The sequence below is a fragment of the Ciconia boyciana genome, chromosome 4, assembly GCF_034638445.1.
Source record: "Ciconia boyciana chromosome 4, ASM3463844v1, whole genome shotgun sequence".
Lineage (NCBI taxonomy): Eukaryota > Metazoa > Chordata > Aves > Ciconiiformes > Ciconiidae > Ciconia > Ciconia boyciana.
This window is the reverse complement of record NC_132937.1, coordinates 6,770,122-6,797,828: the sequence shown is the minus strand read 5'-3', so window position 1 is coordinate 6,797,828 and position 27,707 is coordinate 6,770,122. Positions and strand designations below refer to the sequence as shown.

At 41.4% G+C, this 27,707-nt stretch overlaps 1 protein-coding gene across 1 annotated transcript in view; it reads left to right on the top strand.

Annotated features, from left to right (window-relative positions):
• LOC140650598 (amyloid-beta A4 precursor protein-binding family A member 1-like) overlaps positions 1-17,160 on the top strand; it is an 88,219-nt gene extending 71,059 nt beyond the window's left edge. Inside the window, exons 6-12 of the mRNA XM_072859143.1 lie at positions 792-878; positions 1,519-1,704; positions 10,436-10,615; positions 11,389-11,601; positions 14,553-14,672; positions 15,315-15,455; positions 16,397-17,160. Of these exons, the coding sequence (XP_072715244.1) occupies positions 792-878; positions 1,519-1,704; positions 10,436-10,615; positions 11,389-11,601; positions 14,553-14,672; positions 15,315-15,455; positions 16,397-16,468 (999 nt within the window). The 3' untranslated portion in view covers positions 16,469-17,160. The remainder of the gene's footprint in view (positions 1-791; positions 879-1,518; positions 1,705-10,435; positions 10,616-11,388; positions 11,602-14,552; positions 14,673-15,314; positions 15,456-16,396) is intronic.
• Positions 17,161-27,707: the final 10,547 nt, after the last annotated feature.

The window sequence follows — 27,707 nt, the reverse complement described above, 5'->3', positions numbered from 1 at the left end:
AGGTTTATTTCTGAGCTACCATGTCAGTTAACATTTCTCAGAAATCAATTGCCTGGATGGCCGTCATTAGCCATTGCTTATCATTAGCCATTTTGTGTTAGAAATAGGGTAAAGATTGGACTTATCAAAAGGATACAGGTAGTACCAAAAACGCATACCAAAGAAATAGGACTGATGTGTCAAAGGTTTTATTCTGTAAACTGGCAAAGCAAAAAAAAAGTGCTTTTTTATTCCTCTATAGAGAGTGTTTTGCTTGATTCACAGCTGTGTCAAATAAAGGAAAAAAGTATAGACACACAATTATATGCTGACTCATATTTTAGTAATATGTTATGATTATGGAGTTCTTAAATAGCTATCAGATTTTTTAAAAGGCACTTAAAATTGCAAGCATTTGCTTTTTGTTTACAAAGGTACGGCTTCTGGAGGGAGTTAGCGCATTAATAGTATGTTGTCTGACTGTGAAGACCCTCTTGCCAGAACTGCACTATAAGTTATTTAAAACTGCGCCTGTGGTACACATTTTTCCATTATTCTGAGCAGTCACTGTTGTTAAGCCCCTGTATGGGAAGGGAGGTCAGAGTAGTTTTTAATGGGATTAAAAATTTTACAAATTACATTTAACCCACTTTCAAATCTAATACAGGGTTTCCATATCTTTTTATCTTTAGCTTCTGCAATCTAATACTTTGTTTTGAATTGCTGTTCTGATGACTGTGTCTTGTTTGTGATCTAATATCATTATTAAGGGTGTTACCTAATGTTATTGACTCTATTCCATTTATTTGCAGGCTCCAGAAGGTGAATCTCAACCCGTGACTGAAGTGGACCTCTTCATTTCTACACAGAGAATAAAAGTATTGAATGCAGACACACAGGTATGGACAAAGAAGCACCTTTGCCAGGTCAGGCCTTGTCAGTGTTATAATAATAGTCCTTTGAAATAGACCTTCATCTACCTGCCAAAATTTGACTTTCAGGGAGTGCTGGCTCTTACAGTTCCCTCTAAGACTTCCTGGTCAGAAATCTATGCTCAAGAACCACGTCACACATGGAATTAATCAGAATTGTCTGACTGATTTGGCAGGTATGCTAACTGCAGTCAGCCCAAAAGATAAGAAGCTTTGTTCACATTATACAGCATTCTAGGCAGTCTAGTACTATAATATGACAAGTACCAATTGTCCCCAGACAAGCCTAAAGTATTTGGTTGTGATAACTAATTTGGAGTCCTTAGTCCTCAGCATGTTGTGTGTGTTCAGGCTAAGATACCCAAGTCTTTGTGTTCTTTTCCACAGTAACTTTCATTTTCTAAATGTGCTTTTTTTTGTTTGCTTTTTTTGAAAGTGAAGCTGTTGGTTCCTCTTGGCACCTCCTTTCATACAGGAGACTTTTTTCCTTTTTGTAGACATTTACTTAATAAAGGCGTCATACCGCCATTAATCTATAAAACACCAAAAGTGCAATAAGAATTTGCTTAAAACAGCGTCTGATGATACCATTTTTTCTATCCTCCAGGAAACTATGATGGATCATCCTCTGAGGACCATTTCTTACATTGCAGATATAGGGAATATAGTTGTTCTGATGGCTCGTAGACGAATGCCGCGATCAAATTCCCAGGACAATGTGGAAGCATCTCACCCCTCCCAAGATGGAAAAAGACAATACAAAATGATTTGCCACGTCTTTGAGTCTGAGGATGTAAGGATTTTTTTTATCTTGTGATTTTTCTAGGAGGTAAAATATGAGCACATCTTGACAGGCTTGAAAGTCTATAGCCAATGGTCCTGTTTGGCTTGTTTGTTAATTGCATAAAAATATTTCATCGAAGTAGAAGAACTTGCTTTCTCTTTGCATGATGGAACCCTGTGTTTTACTTGCAAAGTCAGTATTTATAGAACTTCCCTTTTTTCAAGTAAATTTAATACTTTCCTAGAGACAGTGAGGAGCAGATTCTAAAAGAACACTGTTGCCCCAGCTTACATATACCAGCTCAGGATCTGTGAGAGTGAGCATCCATCAAAGCAGCTTATTTTCATAGGGAGCTTCCATTCCCTAGTGTTGCCACAAAGATCACTGACATATGCCATAAAGAGGTGTTTTGGGCTTTTTTTTTTTTTGGGGGGGGGGTTCCTTTTGATATGATGATGGAGTTCAGAAGGAGTAGCTGAAATTATTCCCCCCCCCCCCAAAAAAAAAGGCCAATCAGGAATGTTGGGAATTCCAATAGAGTGTCCTTTGTAATTACAAAGTCTCTTTATAATTCCTTGGTTGCTGTTTAAATCAGGTGATGGTCATCATCCTCTTCATTGTTATCAATTTGGGGCAAATGCCCTCTCAGACAGTTGTGGGTGTCCCATTCACACCCACTGTTGCACTCACCCACTGTGGTGGGTTGACCTTGGCTGGCCACCAGATGCTCACCAAGCTGCTCTCTCACTCTCCCTCCTTGGTGGGACAGGGGGAGAATATAAGATGAAAAACTCATGGGTAAGATAAAGGCAGTTTAGTGAAGAAAAGCAAAGGTCGTGCGCAGAAGCAAAAAAAGGCAAAAAGATTTATTCTCTACTTCCCATCAGCAGGTGATGTCCAGCCACTTCCTGGTAAGTAGGGCCTCAGTACGCGTTGCGGTTGCTTCGGAAGACAAACGCCTGAATAACTAATGCCTCCCCTCCTCTTCCTTTCTCTCAGCTTTTATTGCTGAGCACGACATCATATAGTATAGAATATCCCTTTGGTCAGTTTGGGTCAGCTGTCCTGGCTATGTCCCCTCCCAAACTCTTGCCCACCCCTAGCCTACTGGCCTCTGGGGGCAGAGAGGGCTGGAGAGACAGCCTTGATGCTGTGCAAGCACTGCTCATCAGTAGCCAAAACACTGGTGTGTTATCAACACCGTTCTAGCTACAAATACAAAGCACAGCACTATGATGGCTGCCATGGGGAAAGTTAACTCCATCCCAGCCAGACCCAATACACCCACTCACACTAGCATCTTATTGTCTGTTCTTTCCCCGGCCATTTTACCAAGTGTGGGGGCACAAGCACCCCCACAGAGGGCTGAGTTGTCTGTTATAAAACCTGATGTCCTGTCCTCAATAATTAAAATCCAAATATTTTGAGAAAGAAATATCAATGCACATAAGTTGTTGATTTTATGTAGTTTGTTTTTTTTAAAGAAAACCAAACTAAATAAGCAAGGGGTAAAATCATACACAAATACATCAAAATGAAGTTGGGAGATACAGAGTTGTCAGTCTTATAATCAGGTTAGTCCCAAATAAAATGATCTCACACAGTGCTATCTAATTGACAAGACAGCAAATCTCATTTATTGCTCAGCCCTCCAAATAACAGGATATTATGTCTCCATGGTGACCACCATGTTTATGCCGATCAGATGGTTCATATAGAGGGAGAGGAATCACTCCCATGTGAAAATCAATGCTTAGACTACAGCAGTCATGCCAGTTAAGGCATCCTGCCCAAATTACAGATGGTGAGGTAATAGCCTATTTCTACTTCTCGTGCCTTGCACCTCACTTAGGCTTCAAAAGACTTTTCAGAATACAATTCAGAATATATTAAACTAATTAATAAAAATTTAAGTGAAAATATTAATTTCTCACTAATGCCTTAAATGCCTTCAAAAATATTTGTAAGGTCTTCCAGATGGGAAAGTTTCCTTTAAGAAGTGTCTGGGTTTATGTATTTGGGAACCTGTTCTGAAGGCACCATGTTCATATAAATTCTGTGGTTGCAGGTACATATGCAACCTACTGCTGGGATTCTCAGTGTTTTTTCTTTACCTTTTTAGAGGTAGTCCTCTACCAAACCAAATTTGACAGAAAACCTTAAAGATTGATTTTTATGCAAAATAGCATATAAGCCACTCTTCTTGTAATGCCCTTCATGAAATTGGTATGCAAATAGAAAAGACTAGACTATGTTTTGTGTTGTTTTGGGGTGTTTTGGTTTTTGTTTGTTGTTTTTTTTTCCGGGGGGGGGCGGGGGCGGCGCACATCACTAGATCACTAGTGATCACATCACCTGATGTGCTGCCTAGTTTGGGGCTGTTGCTTCTGTATTTCAAATCACACATTTTGTATGTTACTGGACTCTCTCTTTCTCACTGGCCAGTTCAAAAAGCAAAGATCAAATTGTCAGATGCCAGAGGCAGTGGTTTCTTTTCTTTCAGAATATGATAGCCTTCCTGGATCTATTTCTCAGTATTTTCTTGGCTATTCAAAATGTGTGCTTCCATTAGAGGATTGTTATCATTACCTTCTGTGGTTTGGTCAGATGATTTCATATTTGTGTCGGACATGATCCTTCCTGTGCCAGAAAATATTATCCTGGAAAGTACAACATGCCTGTAGGTCTAAAAAAAGCATTGATCACTTAATAGTCTGAACATATTCTGAGGATTTTCAGGACATGAGCGTTCCTCAGTCATAGAGTAGTTCAAAAATAGCTTATAAACATTCTAAAAAATCCAAATGAGTAGGAAAAAATATAACTTGGAAAGAGTTAAGATAGAAATGTATCTGTTGGCAGCAAAGAGATTTCCACTCTAAAGAGCTTGTAAGTCCAATGGAGTAGTAGAGCCTCTTTTATATCTAAATCTCACATCTTTCACTGTCATCTTTTCTTCTTCTGGGACAGCTGGGTATCTAGAAGAATTTATCCAGTTAAGCTGACTGTGATATGTCTTAAGCCTTCAAATGGGTGATGGCCAAAACGTCCAAGCTTGGAACTGTCCTTATCTTAAAAAAAGATGCAACAACAACAGATTTTCCAAGTGTAGTTGGCACTGGATATTCAGAACAGCTCAGCTCCTAAAACATGGCCAAATGCTGGGTGTCTAAATGGCAGTTGATCTCTTATTGGGTGTCCATCTCTGAATGTACAAGACCATATTTATCTCCTCTCTTGCAGATAGCGTGCTGAGCTAATGAGTTGCAGCGCACTCATCTTCTTGCCATATTGTTCTTGCCATCAAATTGTTTTGATTTGAAAGTTTGCAAAATAATGGAAGTCCAGACTGTGTGTGCTGTTGACCTTTTCAGTGCCAGCGATCACGTTTTTGTCATCAGCAAGTTTAGAGCTAGCTTGAGTAGATATAAGATACAAACAGTTTTTATTTTGGGATTGAGAACCTTTTCCTTACTGGGGCCTGAATTGGACTGCATGTAAAAACACAGCTTAGCTGTGTTCCTACATCCCCGCACACCCCCACACCGTAGGCTATGGAGTCCTCCCATCCTCTTTCCCTCCCCTTCTCCCTAACCAGAACTACACACCAGAGGGCAGTTTCATTCCACACTATGACCAGCACCCCTACACTCCACGGTGCTTCCTGCACCCAGCACTCTGGTTATGCACAGCACTGTTTGACACTCAGTTTCCTGCACTGCTCCCATCAGCTCTGCACTCATGCCATGATGCTTTCCACTTGTAAACAATATGTATATCATTCCAAGTTTACCTTGATCACCTCACAACAAAAGATTCCGCTAGTCTGCTCTTTTCAGCTGCTTCCTTGCATGGCACAGAGATCAGAGCTTTCCCTTTACATGTCTTTGTTTTTCTACCCATCCCCGCCTCTACCAGGTGGTAGCAGGTGGTAGGAGCTAGAATCATAGATTCATAGAATGTTTTGGGTTGGAAGAGACCTTTACAGATCATCTAGTCCAACTCCCCTGCCATGGGCAGGCACATCTTTCACTAGATTAGCTTGCTCAAAGCCCCTTCCAACCTGACTTTGAACACTTCCAGTGATGGGACATTGACACCCTGCCTCCTGACACCCTGCCCCTTGACCAGTATCGGCAGGGTAGACAGACTGCCAACACCCTGCCCCCTGACTGACATCGGCAGCGTAGGCAGGATGCCACCCACATTATTCACGTAAGGTATGATTCTCTCAAATCACACTACCATTGGAGGAGCCATGGGGTGGCACGACTCTTACCCACATTCAAAGGCATTTGCAAAACTGGCTGTTGCTGCCAGATGACCCGGACACCAAGTGTCCCTGGCAGTCCACCAGAGCCATGGCATTGATTATGATCCTGTGTTAGCTATTGGCGATCGGGTGAGTCGCCATATGGGCGTGGTGTTGTTCATCTTTTCTACTGCCTCAGTAAAGCTTTGTTTTATAACATGTTGTCAGACTCCATTACCATTTGGATCACAGGCATCCACAACTTCTCTGGGCAACCTGTTCCAGTGTCCCACCACCCTCATTGTAAAAATTTTCTTCCTTATGTCCGTTCTAAATCTACCCTCTCTCAGTTTAAAACTGTTGCCCCCTGTCCTGTCACTACAGGCCTTGGTAAAAAGGCTCTCCATCTTTCTTATAAGCCCCCTTTATACATTGAAAGGTTGCAATAAGCTCTCCCCAGAGCCTTCTCTTCTCCAGGCTGAACAACCCCAACTCTCTCAGCCTTTCCTCATAGGAGAGGTGTTCCAGCCCTCTGATCATTTTTGTGGCCCTCCTCTGGACCCGCTCTAATAGGACACTAGGGACCCCAGAGCTGGACACAGTACTCCAGGTGGGGTCTCACCAGAGCAGGGTAGAGCACATTGCCGGCTGCAAGCGCACATTGCTGCATTGCTGCAAGCACACATTGCTGCAATGTGCACATTGCCGGCTCATGTCCAATTTTTCATCCACCAGTACCCCCAAGTCCTTCTCTGCAGGTCTGCTCTCAATCCATTCATCCCCCAGTCTGTATTGGTACTGGGGATTGCCCTGACCCAGGTGCAGGACCTTGCACTTGGCCTTGTTGAACCTCATGAGGTTCATATGGGCCCACTCCTCAAGCTTGTCAAGATCCCTCTGGATGGCATCCCTTCCCTCTAGTTTATCAGCTGCACCACTCATCTTGGTGTCATCTGCAAACTTGCTGAGGGTGCACTCAATCCCACTGTCTGTGTCATTAATGAAGATATTAAACAGTATTGGTCCCAGTACGGACCCTTGAGGGACACCACTCGTTACTGGTTTCCACTTGGACATTGAGCCATTGACTGTGACTCTTTGGATGTGGCCATCCAGCCCATTCCTTATCCATCTAACAGTCCATCCGTCAAACCCATATCTCTCCAATTTAGCAGCAAGACTGTTGTGGGGGACAGTGTCAAAGCCTTACAGAAGTCCAGGTAGATGACATCCGTAGCTCTTCCCTTGTCCACTGATGCAGTCACTCCATCATAGAAGGCCAGTAGATTAGTCAGGCACTATTTGCCCTTGGTGAAGCTATGTTGGCTGTCTCTAATCACCTCCCTGCCTTCCTTATGTTGTGACATAACTTCCAGGAGGATCTGTTCCATGATCTTACCGGGCATGGAGGTGAGGCTGACTGGTTGGTAGTTCCCAGGGTCCTCCTTATTACCTTTTTTAAAATTGGGTGCAATATTCCCTTTTCTCCAGTCACTAGAACAGCTCACAGGGAGTAATGCAGCAGTGAGTGAAAGCTATGGAGCATCCAGTAGCTTTAGGAGCAGAGCAGCCAAGAGCAAGCTATAGGCATAGGAGAGAGCCATATAGACTAGGCAGAGTGGTCTGGAAGCCCACTGAACTTCATTCATGAAATTCCACAACGACCAAAGACAAGTCCTGCACCTAGGGAGGAAGAAACCCCAGCAACAAAACAGGCTGGGGACTGACTAGCTGGAGAGCAGCTCTGCTGAAAAGGCCCTGGGGGTCTTGGCAGACAGCAATGCTGAACATGAGCCAGCAGTATGCCCTGGCAGCAAAGGTGGCCAACAGCATCCTGGGTTGGATTAAAAGGAGCATAAGCAGTAAATTGCAGGAAATTATTCTTCCTCTCTACTCAACACTCATTAGACCACCTCTAGAATACCATGTCCAGTTTTGCCCCCCATACAAGAAAGGCATTGACAAACTGGAGTGAGTTCAGCAGAAGGCCATCAAGATGGTCAGGGGGCTGGCACTTGCCCTATGAGGAGAGGCTGAGGGAATGGGGCTTGTTCAGCCTGGAGAAGAGAAGGCTTCAGGGAGATCTAACAGCAGCCTTCCAATATCCACGAGGAGTTCATCAAGAAGACGGAGCCAGGCTCCTCACAGTGGTGCATGGTGGGAGTATGAGAGCTAACGGGCACACATTGAAACAAGAAAGGTTCAGACTGGATACAAGGAAAATTTTTTTCACCACGAGGACAGTCAAGCATTGGAACAGGCTGCCTAGAGAGGTTATATAGTCTGTCCCTGAAGATTTGCAAAACCTGACTAAAAACCCTGAGTAACCTGGTCTGACCTCATAGCTGACTGCTTTGAACAGGAGGTTGGACTAGAGACCCTCTGAGGTCCCTTCCAACCTGAATGATTCTGTGATCGTGGACCGCTTCCAGTCACATTAAGGGCTGGATCTGCTCAATGGGCCAGTTGTTTCCACCCTTTCCATACTTTATCTGACAGTAACTTCAAACACGGTTGCAAGAATTTTAAAGGAAAGCATGGGAGAGAAGGAAGAGTAGGAAATACCATAGCATCATAGCACCTCTAGAGAGCAAGCAATGCATCCTCTTGGGAAAGTTATCCTGGGCTGCATTAGGAAGGGCATTGCCAGGAGGTCAAGGAAGGTGATTTTTCCTCTCTACTCAGCACTGATGAGGCCACATCTGGAGTACTGTGTCCAGTTCTGCGCTCCCCAATCCAAGAAAACATGGACATAGTGGAGTGCTGGGACAAAAACATGATTAAGGGTTTGGAGCATCTTCCAGCAGGAAGATGCAGGAAGATTGCAGCAGGAAGCCTCACAACTAATTCCACTGGCATTTTTGAAGTCCCTGAAACATGGTAGGAAACAACTGCCTTAACAAGTGGAATTGATTGAAAGCAGTTATGAGAATACACATCTTGGAAGCCATACTTTATTTAAATAAAGTGGTGTTAACAAAGCAGTATGTGTCCTGAAAAACAATTTAATTATTTTAAACTGTTTATAGAACAATCACTGTCAATTTTACTTGTGTGTATATTAACTAGTATATGATTCGTTGTTGATCATGTGAAATCCTTGCTGTCGTAAATGATGTTAGATTTAAGAAGCAAGACTAAATGTATTTTTGTCACCTACTTTGGCATGCTGGCTATGAAATTTACAGAAAGAACTGTCACTCTGATTTCATGCTAGGGTGTTTCCTGTGCTTGAGGGAGTTACCACAAATCTCCTAATCTTTAGCTATTTTTTCTGGCAATATCAGTATGCTGTCAGCATTCTTGAAACAGGTAGAACTGCAGTTTTGCATATTGCTTTCTACCAGTTACTTTATCTGGAAGTCTTTTTTAGTTTTCTATTCTCTACCCGCCACCCCCTGTGCAGCCAGTATTCATCTAAATACCAAATGTATGCATACCTTATCCTTTAAAAAACTGTAACTTGTAAGTTTCTCAAACATTAATTTCTTGGTGGGAGGTAGGGTTTTTTTGTTTGTTTTCACATCTGTTGCTGTTTTCATTCTTAAGTCTTGATCTGTTTCTTCCCTCCTTCTTCCCCATCTTGTGGGGTTTTTGTAAAAATGTTTTTTGGTACCTGTGACAAACCTGCTAACTGCACCAGCCCTTTATTTGTTTAAAAAAGGATCTGCATTGGTAGATTTCAGAAAATGTTTGATATTTAACATTTTTGTATCATGGAAACATTTGTAGCCTGGCTCCATCTTCTTTACACTCTCCCATGAGCTATTTATACCTATTGATAAGAGCCCTCATGAGCCTTCTCTTCTCTAGGATGAACAGTCCTAGCTCTCTCAGCCTCTACACATATGTCAGATGTTCCAGTCCCTGAATCATCTTTGTGACCCTTCTCTGGTCTCTCTCCAGTATGTCCATGTCTCTCTTGTACTGGGGAGCCCAGAACTGGACACAGGACTCCAGGTGTGGCCTCACCAGTGCTGAGTAGAGGGGAAGGATCACCTCCCTCAACCTGCTGGCAACACTCCTCCTAATGCAGCCCAAGATACTTTTAAAGGCCTTCTCATCTTTTAAAATGCTGTTGTGTGTTTTCTATAAGGTGTTTTTATTTTTTATTGATGGCTTGACTTTGTGCCGGAAGTGAAAACTAGCACAGGCAAGAGCTCAAGTTCTCCCTCTGGAGTCTCAATTTCAAGTAATGCAATGGGTATACCTTTATGTTAGCAGTAGTTAGCTGTGAAAGGAAGGCTTTACTTGTGTTTCTTATGTGTAGTTACTTGTTCAGCTGGGTTCACTGCATGGATGACTATGTTGACGTTCTGTTTTTCTTTTTTAATTATTACTTTAGGTTCATTTTTTAAAAATTTATTGCAGTTCCTTAACTTGTAGGCATAAACCATTTTGCAGCATGTTTATAACATAGAAAGTGTCAGTGAATGAAACCATCGGAATGTTTGATGTTCTTCTTTTCTTCTTTGGGAATTACTACAGGCACAGCTGATTGCACAGTCTATAGGTCAAGCATTTAGCGTGGCCTACCAGGAATTTCTGAGGGCAAATGGAATCAATCCAGAAGACCTAAGCCAGAAGGAATATAGTGACTTGCTCAATACCCAGGACATGTACAATGATGACCTGATTCATTTTTCCAAATCTGAAAACTGCAAAGATGTATGTCTCTGCTTTTTTTCCATAACACCATTAAGCTCATGTATCCTGACTTCAGGCCTGTACTGGCAACGATTAGAAAGCTATTAGTGCTTCCAATAAATAACCTCACTGAGGTAATTTCTGTCCTTCCCAGTAGGTTTATCCTGTGGGCAATTCTGTTTTAAAAGCAAGCAGTGAACCCTAAATTTATCAGTAGCTGAATGATTTACTGTCTCTGTGTGTTCTTTTTACCAAACAATTTTCACATTTGGGACATTACATGTCAGTGAAGTGAATATACAGTAGACAGTATAAAGTTTTTGGAGGCACTGAGGTTGATAAGTGTGGTTGACCCCAGATTTTAAAAGGCTATATATTTGCTGCTGGTTTTATTAATAAAGATGAAGTAGTGTAACACTGCACCACACAGGTAATTGTTTCCGAAAACACAGTCACAAGTACTTTAAATCCCTCCCTGACTTAGTTCTGTCCACCAAAGTCCATCATGCCAGGGTTTCTTCTATACCAGCTCCCTCCAGCCATATGAACAGATGAGTTCTATTTGGGGGGGATTTTGAATTAAACAAAATCTCTAGTTTTAATGTTATTTGATGGTTGAAGGCATTTAAACTGTGTTAAACTATATACCCTATTGTGTTTTGCCTTTGAATAAGAAAGGCATTTTGCAAATGAGAAACCTGTGTTTGTTTATATGGAAACATATGTGGGGTGGGAACATCAGTTCCATAGATGAGAAAAAGCTTTTGTTTGAAACTCTCTTTCTTATGATTCAGGTTTACATTGAAAAGCAAAAGGGAGAAATTCTAGGTGTAGTGATTGTGGAATCTGGCTGGGGATCCATTTTGCCTACAGTTATCATAGCCAACATGATGCATGGAGGACCAGCAGAGAAGTCTGGGAAACTAAATATAGGGGACCAGATCATGTCAATTAATGGGACCAGTTTGGTTGGCTTACCACTCTCAACATGCCAGAGCATTATAAAGGTACAGAGAATATTCCTGGATATTACGTGTTTTAAAACCTTTATTGGAGTAGTGGGAGAGCAAAAAGTATAGAACTATTTGTTGTTTGTTAACTCTGATCTTGTGCATTTTATAGCAGTTTCCTTTTGATGACCTTAAAGTAGAGGGCAAATTCTGTTTTACCTATTTTCTGAGCCCTAAGAAGGGAGCTATGCATTTAGCTGCTTAGACCAGGGCACGGTGCAGGAATTCAAGCCCCAAGGGAATATTTGGATCCAAAAGGAAGATGTCTGTTACTATGTGGAGGCACCTAAATGTCATAGGACAGTCTGAGACATAGGTGCCTAAAACCTGCATTGGTGCAATTTTAGCCATTTAAATGATTCCTGTGATCTAGCTCCTAGAGAACTGAGAGTCATTTTTTTAAAAGCTTGGTTTTTTAAAACATATTTTAACATTTTTCTAAACTTTGAATTTAAAAGAAAAATTAAGCCTATTTATTTTCTGTAGAAACAACTTGAATGCATTGGAAAGTATAATGTTTCTTTGAACTTGGCTAAATGGTGGGATTTTTTAATTGGAAGAACTTTCTTTTAATTGACATGAGAGCATGTAAATGCAAAAAGCAGGCGAGTCACCTGGAAATGAGGAGCCTCTGGGGTAGATGCAACATACAAGAGAATGGGTATTTAAACATCAAAGTTTCAGGAGGGGGAAAGATGCAACCTTTGAGAATGTTGGAAATTCAGCTAAATTGTCTTCTGGGTTACCTATTGAAATAGTCAATCACCACAGAACTGCTGCATATTGTAGCATGTAGACATGCAATGTAATGCTATATAGGACTATAGAAATCCTTCCGTGTCCCTGCTGGGTAGTGGTGTTCTGCAGTAAAAAAAAGTTTGTTTAGTAATTCACAAAATAAGTATGTCTTTGTTGCCCATGGATTCCTTTCTTAATGCTTGAACTAAAATTTTGCTATAAAGATCTGATATTCTGGTTTCTGAAAATGTAAACACCATGCACTGACAAGTAATAGATATTTAAGTCTCTGAGACCAACCATTCTGGATTCAGTGAATTCAAATGATATCTTGTGAATGCAGTATATTAAAACCTTGGTAACAGCACTCTTTTTTTTTCCTGAAGCAGAAAAAACCCTTAAGTATCTCTGTTCCAACTTCAGTGGAACAAAGCTCACCACCCTTCATGTTATCAGCTTTGTCATACTTGTTTTCTATCCCGTATCAGTTTTATTTCTAAAACTGATGTATGGTTTTCTCATACAGATGGACTTTTGCTCTGATGTGTTAAGAATCTTCTGTACTTTCTCAAAATGAAAAGAATCAAAAAGCTAGCTTTGCTGTCTCTTGCCTTTAGAGACCTTTCTACTCCTTTTTCATGGATATATGAGGCTGTTGCCAGAGGAACTGCTAGCCATTTATCTTTCTGTTAAGAAGGTAGTCAATGCATTTGCAGGTCTTTATAGCCAAGCATCTAGAATTGCTTATGTAACATTTTTTGGATAACACAAATGAACCCCAAATGAAACATCAGTCACCCAAGTATATATTTCAATGTTACAGAAATATCCTAAGATTCCAAACTTTTTTAGTATGCTATAAGGACTCCTATGAAAAGATAAGCATTTTATATAGATGAGGGTAATATCTTGCAAGTACTTCACATAAGGTTATTTTAAAATTTGAGATGTAAGCCTTGCTACTAATTGACTATAAATCATTTACAAACTGACAGATCTAGGAAGAAACTTTCCATATGTGATGGTTATTCCCTAATTGTATTATGCTACTTATGTCTTTTTCAGAAGCATCTGGTGCTAACTACTATCAGAAACAGATTCAGGGACTGTGCAACTGTCATGTCCAGGCAGTTAGAAGCATTGACTTTTCATCCCAGCAGAATGTCAGTCTCAAGTCAGTACCAAGTCTAGAGTTAGGCTCAACAAAATCAGCAGCAGTAAACTGCATGTAGACATCAGTATATTACCTTAGCTGCAATAGGAGTTATTTTTCTGAATGAAATCCTAATCTTGTTGAAGTCAGTGGCAGGCAACCCATTGTTTTCAATGGGACCCATATTTCACTTTGTGCATATGAAAGAAATTCAAAAGCAGGCGTTGGAATTGATAAATGTTAACATGATTGAAGTTTGAAGCTACCATACTCTCTACATAGCATCTCTTTCCCATATGGGTTCTGTTTATTGAAGGCTAAATGTGTTTAAATGCAACATTTAAGAGTAATGTGTGTTCAGTTCTATATGTTGTATAGAAAAAAGTAATTAACATTGGAGTTGGATTTATCTACAAGAAACAGCTCTGAACGCTTGAATATGTGTAATGGTCAGACTCTACAATTATCTCCACTTTTATGTTTAGGTTTTCCTTCTTCATTTAGTTCTTCTGGTAGCAAAGATTTAATGGTGAATGTGATAAATCCAGTTTAGAAGGGAGGGGTAATGTAAATGTGAGTATTGCTTATACAGGGACTTGATGTTTGCATTACAGAATTGAATATAACTACACCAGGAAAGCCACTTATTTGTAACTATCTATCTTAGGTGCATATTTTAAATTTAATTTCCCAGCCAGAATGTTTGGCAGTTTTCTGGTCAACTGCATAGACCTGTTTTTATTTCCTTTGCTTCCTTTAGAACAATAATTTGTGTTCTCAAATGAAGAAATTGCCAGCAGGAAGCTAGATTTCTTAAAACAACCACATGAGCTTCTTGACAAGAAGAGGTTTATACTGCATCATTCAATTCACTGAGCATCCTGTTGCTTTTGTCTGGTATTCAGGAATCCTGTTTCATAATGACACATTCAAAGAACTGCTTATTCAGGGATATTCCCATGTTAACATTCTAAGTATTGCTTTTCTTAGTGCTCATGTTAAATTGTTTCACCCCATCTTTGTCAGCATTTTTCATGGTGATGGTTATTTTTTGCAGGGTTTGAAAAACCAAGCCCAAGTTAAACTGAATGTAGTTAGATGTCCTCCGGTAACCACAGTCTTGATCAGGAGACCTGACCTCAGATACCAGTTAGGCTTCAGTGTACAGAATGGGATTGTAAGTAGCTTCCAGACCTTCTGGTGATGCTTTTACATATGTTAAAGTTTACATATGTAATGAATTGTATTTTTTCCCTCACTACAGCAGGGGCTCAGTATACATTTTAAGTCCAAGATATAAAAGCTGAACTGGTCAAAGTTATTCATCTGACTTTTCCCAGTCAAAAGTAGGAAAAGAAATGTTATTTCATAGCTTTAGAATCAGTCAGAGGAGTAAAAAGGCTGTTTTAGGTTAAAGAAACAAAAGTGTATGGAGAAGGCTGCTTTCAGTCTGTATCATTTGTGTCTCTGACCAAACCATTGTATATGGTCTCAAAAGAAAGAGTCTGTCTTGGATTCTCTCTTAATGCAAGGTTTATGCACTTTGAACTTTCTGTAAACTATGGTTCTTCATACACTCTTAAATTTTCAAACCATGAAGTAACAAGTATAATACGGATAGCTTTTGGTGGATGGTTTCTTTTGCTTTTGGAAGAGAATCTGTAGTACTCGATTGCTAATAAATGTTATTTTGAATCAGTGATCTACTACATTTTAGAATTTGTTGCAAACACATGTATTTAAATACTGAATTATCATTTGTGGTCAAAAGCCTCTGTTCCATATCAAAACTGTGATAATTTTGTCCTTTCCCTTACAGATCTGTAGCCTTATGAGAGGAGGTATAGCAGAGCGAGGAGGAGTGCGAGTTGGCCATCGTATCATTGAAATCAATGGGCAGAGTGTTGTAGCAACACCTCATGAGAAAATTGTTCACATTCTCTCAAATGCTGTTGGTGAGGTAGGAGCAAGCAGTGTGCCTAGACAGTATTGCATATTTCATCATCATTGACTCTTTTGGGTTGTTACTGTTCAAACATAAATACTAGAAGCGAGAGTGAGAACCATGTCGTGGTTTAACCCCAGCCGGCAACTAAGTACCATACAGCCGCTCGCTCACTCCCCCCCGGTGGGATGGGGGAGAGAATCAGAAGAGTAAAAGTGAGAAAACTCGTGAGTTGAGATAAAGACAGTTTAATAGGGAAAGCAAAAGCTGCGCACAAGCAAAGCAAAGCAAGGAATTCATTCACTACTTCCCACAGGCAGGCAGGTATTCAGCCATCTCCAGGAAAGCAGGGCTCCATCATGCGTAACGGTTACTTGGGAAGACAAATGCCATCACTCCAAATGTCCCCCCCTTCCTTCTTCTTCCCCCAGCTTTATATGCTGAGCATGATGTCATATGGTATGGAATATCCCTCTGGTCAGTTGGGGTCAGCTGTCCCAGCTGTGTCCCCTCCCAGCTTCTTGTGCACCTGGCAGAGCATGGGAAGCTGAAAAGTCTTTGACTAGTGTAAACATTACTTAGCAACAACTAAAACATCCCTGTATTATCAACACCATTTTCAGCACAAATCCAAAACATAGCCCCATACTAGCTACTATAAAGAAAATTAACTCTATCCCAGCCAAAACCAGCACAAACCACCAAGGTTTTTCTTATTATTGAAGTGCCCACAACTTCAGATAAAATTGAGATGGTTGGTAGATACTCAACACCTTAGAGAATCTTTTTTCCCCAGACCTTAGTATGGATATGAAAATTCTCAGGCTTTCCTTTTCCCTTCTGTCCTATGTTACCTCAGCTAGTTTCTTCCCTAGTGCTCCCTAGGCTATGGACACTCATTTTTTTTGTAGCATGCCTAATAGGAGTATTGATTAACATGTCTTATTACCTTCTAGATTCATATGAAGACCATGCCAGCTGCTATGTACAGACTGTTGACTGCGCAAGAGCAACCAGTTTATATCTAAGGCTGACACCTCACTTTCACAACATGCATGAAGGATAGTTTTCCTCATTACTGCTTCTGTTTCTAGTGCTACATTTGTGTCTGCAGATACATCTCTCTCTCCCCAACATTCGCTGTGTATAGAGGGGGAGGGAAAATATAGCCATGAGACTTTTTGGTTGCATCTCTATACAAGTAAAGCTTTATGCAACTCCACACACAGAGTAAGTAGCAGCAGCAGCAGTGTCCATGGTAAGATTCACAAAAATAAGACTTACACGCCTATGAAGAATGAGTAACTGATGCTGTCATAAAACCCATTGTTCAAATGCACACCCTTTAATTTCTGTTCTTCAGGATAGTAGAAGCCCAAAAGGTTCTCCGTGAGTTGGTACAGACAATGCAATTTTGACATGTTTCAGCAAATAATTCAGGAGATGTGATTTTTTGCAGTTGGGTCCCCCAGGTTACTAATTTTTAAAATACTTGTTTTTCAAATGCAATGTGTCTTTTCTATGCCCATTTCAGAGGTTAAATGAGGGGGGGAGGGGAGTGATCTCTAAATGTCAAGCAAGAGTAATATTGAGGGGCTCTGCTGAGAAGCTATACATTCTAAGCTCTTAATTACAGATTTGGTGCACATAACTGTGTGCTTGTGTATACTGACATTTTTAAATTGTGTTTGATATTTATGAAACTTGAAAATAATAGGTCTGCACACTGTTCTAAGTAATTTTGTTACACTGAGCCAGTTTAAAAGTATTTTTTGTTGAAAGACATCTAGTTTTTATTAACATTTTTCTTTAGACATAGATAAATGGGAGAAGTAAAGGTAAGGTGGGAATAAATTTATTTATTTATTTTGTTATAAAAGTTAATTTGTGATTTGTTTTTCCCATATGACACTTAGAGGATGTGTGAGTACTATATGGATTTGTATGAGGAAGAAATGTAGAGATGTATGAAATGCAGGATTTGACTGGTCTATAACTTATATCAGTTACAAAGGGGAAAAACAGTAAAAGAATAAAGCAGCTGATGGCTCTTTTTCCTCAAGAAGAAAACATTCCATTTTGTGTAGCTACATTCTGTCCATACTGCATACTGCTGTTTACACTGAATTTGAACCATATATTTAGACCAGGCTGATGCCTTGAATTTTCTGAAAGCAACAGTTTCTGCCGTGTCTTATTGTGATATAAAGGGTCAGTGTGATTAAAAACAAGACCAGAACACATATGGGGAAAAAAAAAATCCCATCCTTTTCGCTTGAAAATGGTGTGATGCTTATAGCCATTAGTTTCTCAATTACTGTGGAATGGACTGTGCAGTGCATTGTGTTTGGAGGCTAGTAATGATACTTGGACTTTATTCCAGAGATTTCATGGATGTGTGTGTACACATGCACACTTGTGTTGATGAGAGCCATGAAAACTCTGGTTTTATCTGAGCACTTGGTTTCCATCTGTGGTCAGAGGTTTATTGTTGCCTTTCAGAAACCACGGACATACATGGGCTGAACAGAGAGAGAAAAAATATAAGCTTTATATTTCAATGGGCAGTAAGGGAGATAATGGAATGGAGCATAAGCTATTGCAGTAAGTGAATACATTTTAGTTTGAAAGTAGTGTACAATGTCTTGATTTACTGCAGTTCTTGTTGTTGCATAATTTAATCTCGATCTCTGGAATAGCAGATTTTGCAAGCAAATGGTATTAGTATTCCAGGTTAGTATTTACCTCTGCTATCAGACTGATGTAAATAGATTGTGAATTACTTGTGATTAGAGTTTTTAACTGTAGACATCTGGCTTATGGAGATCATTTGAAATTTTTCATAACTTCTTATAAATATAGTAATCTATCTAAATATGTTATATAACCATATACTATTTAGTAGGTTATATACAGTGCAGCCTTTCCATAAGTTACCTGAGGAAACTCAACAGTCTTGAAGACAGTTATCACACTTCTGATTCCTGCTGTGTTTTACACCCTCAACTTCACTTGTTGTTTTTGTGGTTCTATCCAACTCATGTTGAGGGGTCTTCCCATTGACTTCAGTGGGAGATGAAGAAAACCTAAGCACACAAAAAATTGAATCATTAAAAACAAGGCTGTTTTCCTGCAATCAAGCTTATACCTAGTTATAAGCACCTGAGTACCTAACCCGTTGACTTCATGGTGAACAGATGCTTAAAGCTAAGCATGTGAATGCTTGTAGGATTGGAGCCTAGTGAAGAATCTTCATTGTTCCAATTAATTGTAATATGTGTATAAGATTTCTGCACTGGGAAGTTTCCAGTGTGCACTCCTGATAAGTCTTGTAAACAATCCCACCATTTTAGTTTGCAAAAGTAAAGACAGCTGCAAGAAAAATGAGCTCAAAAGGAAGAACTGGAAATTTTCTACAGTAGTGCAGTAGTTTATTAGATTAGATGTGTGAATTCTCCATGGATTCAAAAGAATAAACTGCCATTTTACATTCCTTCTTCTGTAAAAGGTCTGAAAAGTTTTTTCCCTCTTCACTATTTCATATATTCTTATTAATGCTTCAATATTTACATTAAGGATGAAACATCCTTTTTATTTTTATTAGCAAGTTTCCCCACTTGTTTTGAATCTTGTTTTGATTTGAGATTTGGTTGGAATTTCCAGATTTGTTTTGTTTTGTGTGTTTTTTCCTTAATTTTCTAAATTAAATCAGTTTCTGAAGATGGCAATGTGCATGAGATCTCTTGTACATATTTTGTGCAGTGCCTAGACTCTCTTGTATTATTGTTCTGTAAAAAGGTTGAATAGGAATTATTATAAAGTATTGGGAAAAGTATAGTATTGTATTTGTAACAATATTGTTCTTTGTAAACACTGAACTTGGTGATCTCTCTCTTTATATATATAAATGAGCCTAGAATGTGAGCCTGCACATCTGAATGTAATTCCTCTGATGTTTTTTGTCACAGGTCTTTGACCCTTTCTCTGTAATGGAGCTGCAATGGTTTAATTGGGGGGGAGTTTGGGTTGAGGGGGAGTTGCCATCTATTTTGTTGTGATGTATTTTTACTGTGCTACATTCCTTTATTTAGCAGAGCACTAATGTCTATAAGAATTGCAACAATAAAATATAGAACAAAAATACCTCAGACAAGGCTGAGAGTTTGCTGGTAATAATTTAGGAAGTGGCTTGCCGAAACTGAATGAATGTACGCTAAGAAGGTATCAAAATTTCTCTTCTTCCGCTTAGTTTGCAGTAATGTATATGTGCATCTGCAGAATCAAACACATAATATTAACTATGTATTTAAACCAGCATTGTTTTAGGGTAATAAATGACACAACTGCTCCTAAATTATATCAATTACTTAGCTAAGGTTGTGTCCCAGCTTTCATTTTTAATTCTTGCCACATGTGGATCTTTCCATAAATATGTTCACTATTTAAATATGCAATGCATATGGCAGAAATGTTATTTCACTGTCTAACTTCAGATATGTTTTTCACTTAGAAAACAGTGTGGTGGGTTGACCCCGGCCAGCAGCAAAATGCCCACCCAGACTCTTGCTCATTCCCCTCTCCTGTGGGATGGGGAGAAAACAGAAGTAAGTCAGGAGGACTCATGGATTGAGATAATAACAATTTAATAGGGAAAGCAAAAGCTGCACGTGCAAGCAAAGCAAATAGAGGAATTCATTCACTACTTCACTTCAGCAGGCAGGTGTCCCGCCACTTCCTGGAAAGCAGGGCCTCAGTACGTGTAACAATTGCTTGAGAAGACAAATGCCATAAGCACAAATGTCCCCCCTTCCTCCTCCTTTCCCTGAGCTTTTACTGCTGAGCATGATATCATATGGTATGGAATAGCCATTTAGTCAGTTCGCGTTAGCTGTCCCGGACATGTTCCCTCCCAACCTCTTGCCCACCCGCAGTCTACTTGCTGGGGCCAGCCGGGCAGAAAAAGAGAGAAAAACTTGATGCTGTGCAAGCACTGCTCAGCAATAGCCAAAACACTGCAGTGTTATCAACACTGTTTTAGCCACAAATGCAAAGCACAGCACCATACAGGCTGCTATGAAGAAAGTTAACTCCATCCCATACAGACCCAGTACAAACAGCTTTCCCATACAGACCCAGTACAAACAGCTTCTTTCCTATATTACTAATTATTAATCTAGATGTCTTCTATGGTGGAGTGACTGCATCAGTGGACAAGGGAAGAGCTACGGATGTCATCTACCTGAACTTCTGTAAGGCTTTGACACTGTCCCCCACAACAGTCTTGCTGCTAAATTGGAGAGATATGGGTTTGACAGGTGGACTGTTAGATGGATAAGGAATGGGCTGGATGGCCACATCCAAAGAGTCACAGTCAATGGCTCAATGTCCAAGTGGAAACCAGTAACGAGTGGTGTCCCTCAAGGGTCCGTACTGGGACCAATACTGTTTAATATCTTCATTAATGACATAGACAGTGGGATTGAGTGCACCCTCAGCAAGTTTGCAGATGACACCAAGATGAGTGGTGCAGCTGATAAACTAGAGGGAAGGGATGCCATCCAGAGGGATCTTGACAAGCTTGAGGAGTGGGCCCATGTGAACCTCATGAGGTTCAACAAGGCCAAGTGCAAGGTCCTGCACCTGGGTCAGGGCAATCCCCAGTATCAATACAGACTGGGGGATGAATGGATTGAGAGCAGCCCTGCAGAGAAGGACTTGGGGTACTGGTGGATGAAAATCTGGACATGAGCCGGCAATGTGCGCTTGCAGCCCAGAAAGCCAATCGTATCCTGGGCTGCATCAAAAGAAGCGTGGCCAGCAGGGCGAGGGAGGTGATTCTGCCCCTCTACTCTGCTCTGGTGAGACCTCACCTGTAGTACTGTGTCCAGCTCTGGGGTCCCTAGTGTCCTATTAGAGCAGGTCCAGAGGAGGGCCACAAAAATGATCAGAGGGCTGAAACACCTCTCCTATGAAGAAAGGCTGAGAGGGTTGGGGTTGTTCAGCCTGGAGAAGAGAAGGCTCTGGGGAGAGCTTATTGCAACCTTTCAATGTATAAAGGGGGCTTATAAGAAAGATGGAGAGCCTTTTTACCAAGGCCTGTAGTGACAGGACACAGGGGCAACAGTTTTAAACTGAAAGAGGGTAGATTTAGATTAGATATAAGGAAGAATTTTTTTACAATGAGGGTGGTGAGACACTGGAACAGGTTGCCCAGAGAAGTTGTGGATGCCCCATCCCTGGAAGTGTTCAAGGTCTGGTTGGATGGGGCTTTGAGCAACCTGATCTAGTGAAAGATGTCCCTGCCCACTAGGTGATCTTTAAAGGTCCCTTCCAACCCAAACCATTGTATGATTCTATGATTCTAATTATTAAACCGCTATTCTCTTTCCAAAGTCTTCAGTATGATATATTCTAAACACCTAACACAACTTGAATAAAAACCATCTAGTTGTAATATGTTTGTCCTTACAGCAAATTCAGGGACTGCCTGTGTGAAGACTGAAAAATATTTGTATTATTATAGGTTGACATAAAAACAAGATGGTAATATTGGAAAATTATTTATGCACAAAGATTCTGATATTATAAAAAATAAGATATTTTTAAAGCATAAGAAGAACATAGAGAACACCCACAGAATTTAAATTCAGGGGCAGATAGAATTCATGGAGCATGTACATCATACCAGTGCAGGATGAGAAATTAAAGGGATGGTTGGTGAATATTTATAGCTCTGATGTCAATAGAACTTTTAAATTTATTGTGCCTTATGAGAAGGAATATGAAGTACATCAAGCAAGAGTCAACAGGGGAGTATTTCCTTATCAAAGTTTTCATAGAACCACAGGTTGTGTTAGGGGCAGACCAAATCTGGTAGCCCAATAGAGGCGAGGCTGCTGCAGCTCCAGGTCCAACCAGTAGAGAGGCTGAACACGTATTCCCAGTAGACACACAAATACACATATACAATACATACACACACACACACACACAAACATACATATATATATATGTATATGGCCAGCCAATATATAATACATATTTACAATGTGGATCCCTCCAGTAGCTGGGCTCACACACTCAGTCTGCCCAGTAGCTGCCCCTGGATCCCAGTCTCCCCAGTTGCTGGCACCTGGGCATACAAGCTCCCAAGGCTGCAGTCCCACTCCAGTTGCTGGTACAGAAGCACACACACACAGATCTTTCTGGAAGTTGGCCAGGACTCTCCTGGTCCCTCTGGTAGCCAGCTCCTCCTGTGGTCTTGCCCTTAGAGACACACACATGCCTGGCTCCCAGGCTATTTCACCTACTCACTGGCTAGTCCGGCTTGATCTTCGCTAGCACTCACACACTCACTCACACACCTGCTCTTACTCCAGTTGCTGACACACAGGCCCTCTGACCTCTGGTTTGACTCCAGTTGGTGGCACTCAGACCCCCATACACACACATGCACACAAAATAGAGAGCCCTCCCTCACCCAGGAAAAGAGTTAGAAAGGAATTTAATAAGATGGACACACTGAGCTGATCAGGTGCAGGGCATGGCCAGACAAGCATACTGACCAGCCAACTATTTGCACTCAACTGGCCCTTTTTATCCCCTTATCCCTCTATTTTCCCACACTTGTTCTTCCCTTAACCTACTTAATCCCTCCATTTCCCTGCCTTTGGTGTTTCCTCTAAACATCCCATAATAAGTCCTGTGTGACCCCAAGATGTTTTTCCCCTGCATCCCATAATGTGTCCCACCCCCTAGGCAGCAACCACCCTTAGTCTGAAAGGTTATCTGGAGAGCTGCTCCTGATGACTCATGGTGATGGGTTTCATACCTGGAGACTGGGGCTGAGGCTCGCCTGGGAGAGCCCTAGGAAAGACCTGGACAGGGGGTCCCTTCCTCTGAGTCTGTAATTTGGGTTCCCCTGCCTGCCTTAGTGCCTCTGTGCTCCTCTAGTCTTGCGGAGATGAGCCTTTGATGGGCTGATAGCTCCTGTGATGGGCCTGGGAGTAGCTGGGGCAGGGTATTATTTGGGTTCCCCACCTGCCATTGCCTCTCTGGTCCTTTGTGTGTGTGCAGATGAGCATTTGGTCATATAACATTACAGTAAAGAGTACTTTAAATCTGCAAAAATAAATATATAAACAATAGATGCTCTAGAGGAAAAATTGATCTTGGAGCTTCATGCACTGATTCACTAATCACAAGCTGAAATATAAGTAGTATCAACATGGGAACGGGGAGGGACTGTATACATACTTGTTCAAGGAAGGGGATAACACCGATTATGCACGCACAGACACCACCACCCCCCGCCCCCGTGGAACAGCTGTTGTTACCACACTGTTTTTCTATGGGTGTCTGTCAAAGCATGATGTGGTTATAGAATCATAGAAACATTTAGGTTGGAAAAGACCCTTAAGATCATCGAACCCAACCATAAACCTAGCACTGCCAAGTCCACCACTAAACCATGTCCCTAAGCACCACATCTACATGTCTTTTAAATACCTCCAGGGATGTTGACTCAACCACTTCCCTGGGCAGCCTGTTCCAATGCTTCATAACCTTTTTGGTGAAGACATTTTTCCTAATATCCATTCTAAACCTCCCCTGGCGCAACTTGAGGCCATTTCCTCTCCTCCTATCACTTGTTACTTGGGAAAAGAGACCAACACCCACTTCTCTACAACCTCCTTTCAGGTAGTTGTAGAGAGCAATAAGGTCTCCCCTCAGCCTCCTTTTCTCCAGGCTAAACAACCCCAGTTCCCTCAGCCTCTCCCCATAAGACTTGTGCTCTAGACCCTTCACCAGCTTTGTTGCCCTTCTCTGGACACGCTCCAGCACCTCAATGTCTCTCTTGTAGTGAGGGGCCCAAAACTGAACATAGTATTCGAGGTGCGGCCTCACTAGTGCCAAGTACAGGGGCACAATCACTTCCCTAGTCCTGCTGGCTACGCTATTCCTGATACAAGCCAGGATGCCATTGGCCTTCTTGGCCACCTGGGCACACTTCTGGCTCATATTCAGCCAGCTATGACCACACTCCCAGTTCTTTTTCCACCAGGCAGCTTTCCAGCCACTCTTCCCCAAGCCTGTAGCATTGCATGGGGTTGTTGTGACCCAAGTGCAGGACCTGGCACTTAGCCTTGTTGAACCTCATACAATTGGCCCCAGCCCATCGATCCAGCCTGTCCAGGTCCCTCTGTAGAGCCTTCCTACCCTCAAGCAGATCAACACTCCCGCCCAACTTGGTGTCATCTGCAAACTTACTGAGGGTGCACTCGATCCCCTCATCCAGACCATAATTTTATTTTTCACATCACGATTTTAAGCAAGGGGTAAAATCATACACAAATACATCAAAATGAAGTTGGGAGATACAGAGTTGTCAGTCTTATAATCAGGTTAGTCCCAAATAAAATGATCTCACACAGTGCTATCTAATTGACAAGACAGCAAATCTCATTTATTGCTCAGCCCTCCAAATAACAGGATATTATGTCTCCATGGTGACCACCATGTTTATGCCGATCAGATGGTTCATATAGAGGGAGAGGAATCACTCCCATGTGAAAATCAATGCTTAGACTACAGCAGTCATGCCAGTTAAGGCATCCTGCCCAAATTACAGATGGTGAGGTAATAGCCTATTTCTACTTCTCGTGCCTTGCACCTCACTTAGGCTTCAAAAAGACTTTTCAGAATACAATTCAGAATATATTAAACTAATTAATAAAAATTTAAGTGAAAATATTAATTTCTCACTAATGCCTTAAATGCCTTCAAAAATATTTGTAAGGTCTTCCAGATGGGAAAGTTTCCTTTAAGAAGTGTCTCTACTATTTTTGAACCCTTGAGGTAGCACCGTCCAGGTGAGTTGTGTCTTGCATCCAGTGGTGGGGCTTTCCCATTCAAAGGCAAATATTGCCTGGCTATCTTTGTCTAGAGGTATGCAGAAGAAAGCATCCTTGAGATCAAGTACAGTAAACCACTTATGTTTTTCTTTTAAGGATGTCAGCAAGGTATATGGGTTAGCTACTACTGGGTGAATGTCTTGAACAATCTGATTTATGGCTCTTAAATCTTGAACTAACCCATATTCCTTGCCATTTTGCTTTTTCACTGGCAATATCGGGGTGTTATATTCTGATTCACACTCTATCAATAATCCATAATTCAAAAATTTCGTTATTAATTCTTCCAACCCCTTTCTAGCTTCCCACTTAATAGGATACTGGTTTTGTCTTACCGGTTTAGTTCCAGATTTTAGAACAACTTTTACTGGTTCCGCCAATTTAGACCGACCTGGGATTCCACTAGCCCATACCAAGGGTGTTACTGCATCCTCCACTTCTGCAGGAATTTCTTCCTTCGGTCTTGGTGTGTTCTGTAACATAAGAATTCTCGCTTCCACAGCTTTTGATTCAGGTATTAACAGCTGAGTCTCCCCATTTTTTAAAAATTATTTTGTGCATTCAATTTACTCAATATATCTCTTCCTAACAAAGATGATGGACATTCTGGCATATACAAAATTGATGAATTACCCATTGCTTTCCCAATTTGAATTTCAAAGGTTGTAAAAACGGCCGATTTTCCTTCCGCCCTGTTGCCCCAACAACACTTAGAGTTTTATGACTAAACCCCCCTTTGCATATATTTAATACCGACTATGTTGCCCCTGTATCGACTAAAAATTCTACTTCATCATTCCCCAGCTTTAATGTAACCAGGTGTTCAGCTGGGGTTGACTCCCCTGGTCTCCTTCAGTCCTCATCATTCAGAGTCATCAACTTAATTGCCTGCAGAGAAAGATCCAATTCACTCACTTTGGGACATTCCCTTTTCCAATGCCCCCTCTCCCTACAGACAGCACACTGATCTTCTGCCAGCCGGGGAGGTCTAAACGGAGGTGCTGCTCCTCCTGGTGGTCCTCCTCTTCCCCTTCCCCTACCTATTCCTGCTTTCCTTCCTCCTCCTTTCCACATTTCAAACACCTTTTCCCAATGCTACAGGCAGAGCAACGTCATCTTAAACTCTTATTCCTTCCCTGTTTTTTCCAAAGTCAATACCATAGAATCTTGCAGGATAATCCCACATTGTTTTTGCCACTCCGGATGATTTCTCAAAGCAAAGAATAAATACCTCATAAGGTATTTTATCCCATTTACCCTCCCGCCTACAAAACAGCATTAATTGCAAGATGGTATTATACCTTAATGTACTATTCTTTGGCAATTTTTCCCTGCTATCCAAAGTATACATTGGCCACCAATGATTACAATATTCAATTAATTGTTTCCGAGTCAAAGGATCACCCCCCAGATCTTTCCAGTGTTTTAAAATACATCCCAAAGGTGTTCTTTGTGGGATGGGTTTCTTACTCGGAAATGTACCCATCTCCCAAACGACTAGTGCTTGTGATTGTGCACTATCTCAGGCACTAGTCAGAGGGGCCCCAACCCTTGTTGGAGCTCCCTCTGGGATGCCAGCCCCCTGCAGGAAATCCCAACCTTGGAGACTTCAACCCCTGTTGAAGACTCCCTTGGGCCCCACTCCACAGGCTTTCGCCTAGCAGAGACTTACCAACCGAGGTATCTCTTTAGCCCAACCCTGTGTAGCTTTCGCCGTGCCTTACGAGCAGGCTTTAGTGGGACTCTAACCCACGTCCTACCTAGAGCTCTGTTACCCGTTAGAAGAATGCCTTATTATTTAATTCCAGGGGACTTACTTGGAATCCTTTGGTCTGGGGATCAGAGGTTCTCCTTGAGAATCCCTCGATGCCGGCTGGAGGTCCCATGATCCCATGGATCCATTGGGATTTACAAGCGGTGTCTCATCTAGGTTGCCAAAACTGTCACCGAAATCAGGAATCAAACTCCTTAACACCAATGTAGTATTAAGAAGCAGGCATTCTTTATTATGGCGCTGGATGCACGAGGGATCGTTCCACCTAGCGTGCATACCGCAGGTTACATCAACCAAAGCTTATATTGTCCGATTACATACATATGCATCAAATTTCCCGGAATGACCATGCATATTCATTCTATTTTCTGGAACTAATTATCATATTTGCATGGTCATTACGCGTGCGTCCTTGAACTCCGAGGGGCTTCCGTGGGGGTCTCTGGTGGTCCTTGGTGGCCGTACAAGTGTGTCCTTTAGTTGACCCCTTCTTCTACACATGCGCAATCCCACCTTGCTTATGTAACTTGCTCCCCTTCTTCATGGTGCATGGTCCCCAACAATGATTTGGCACCCTTA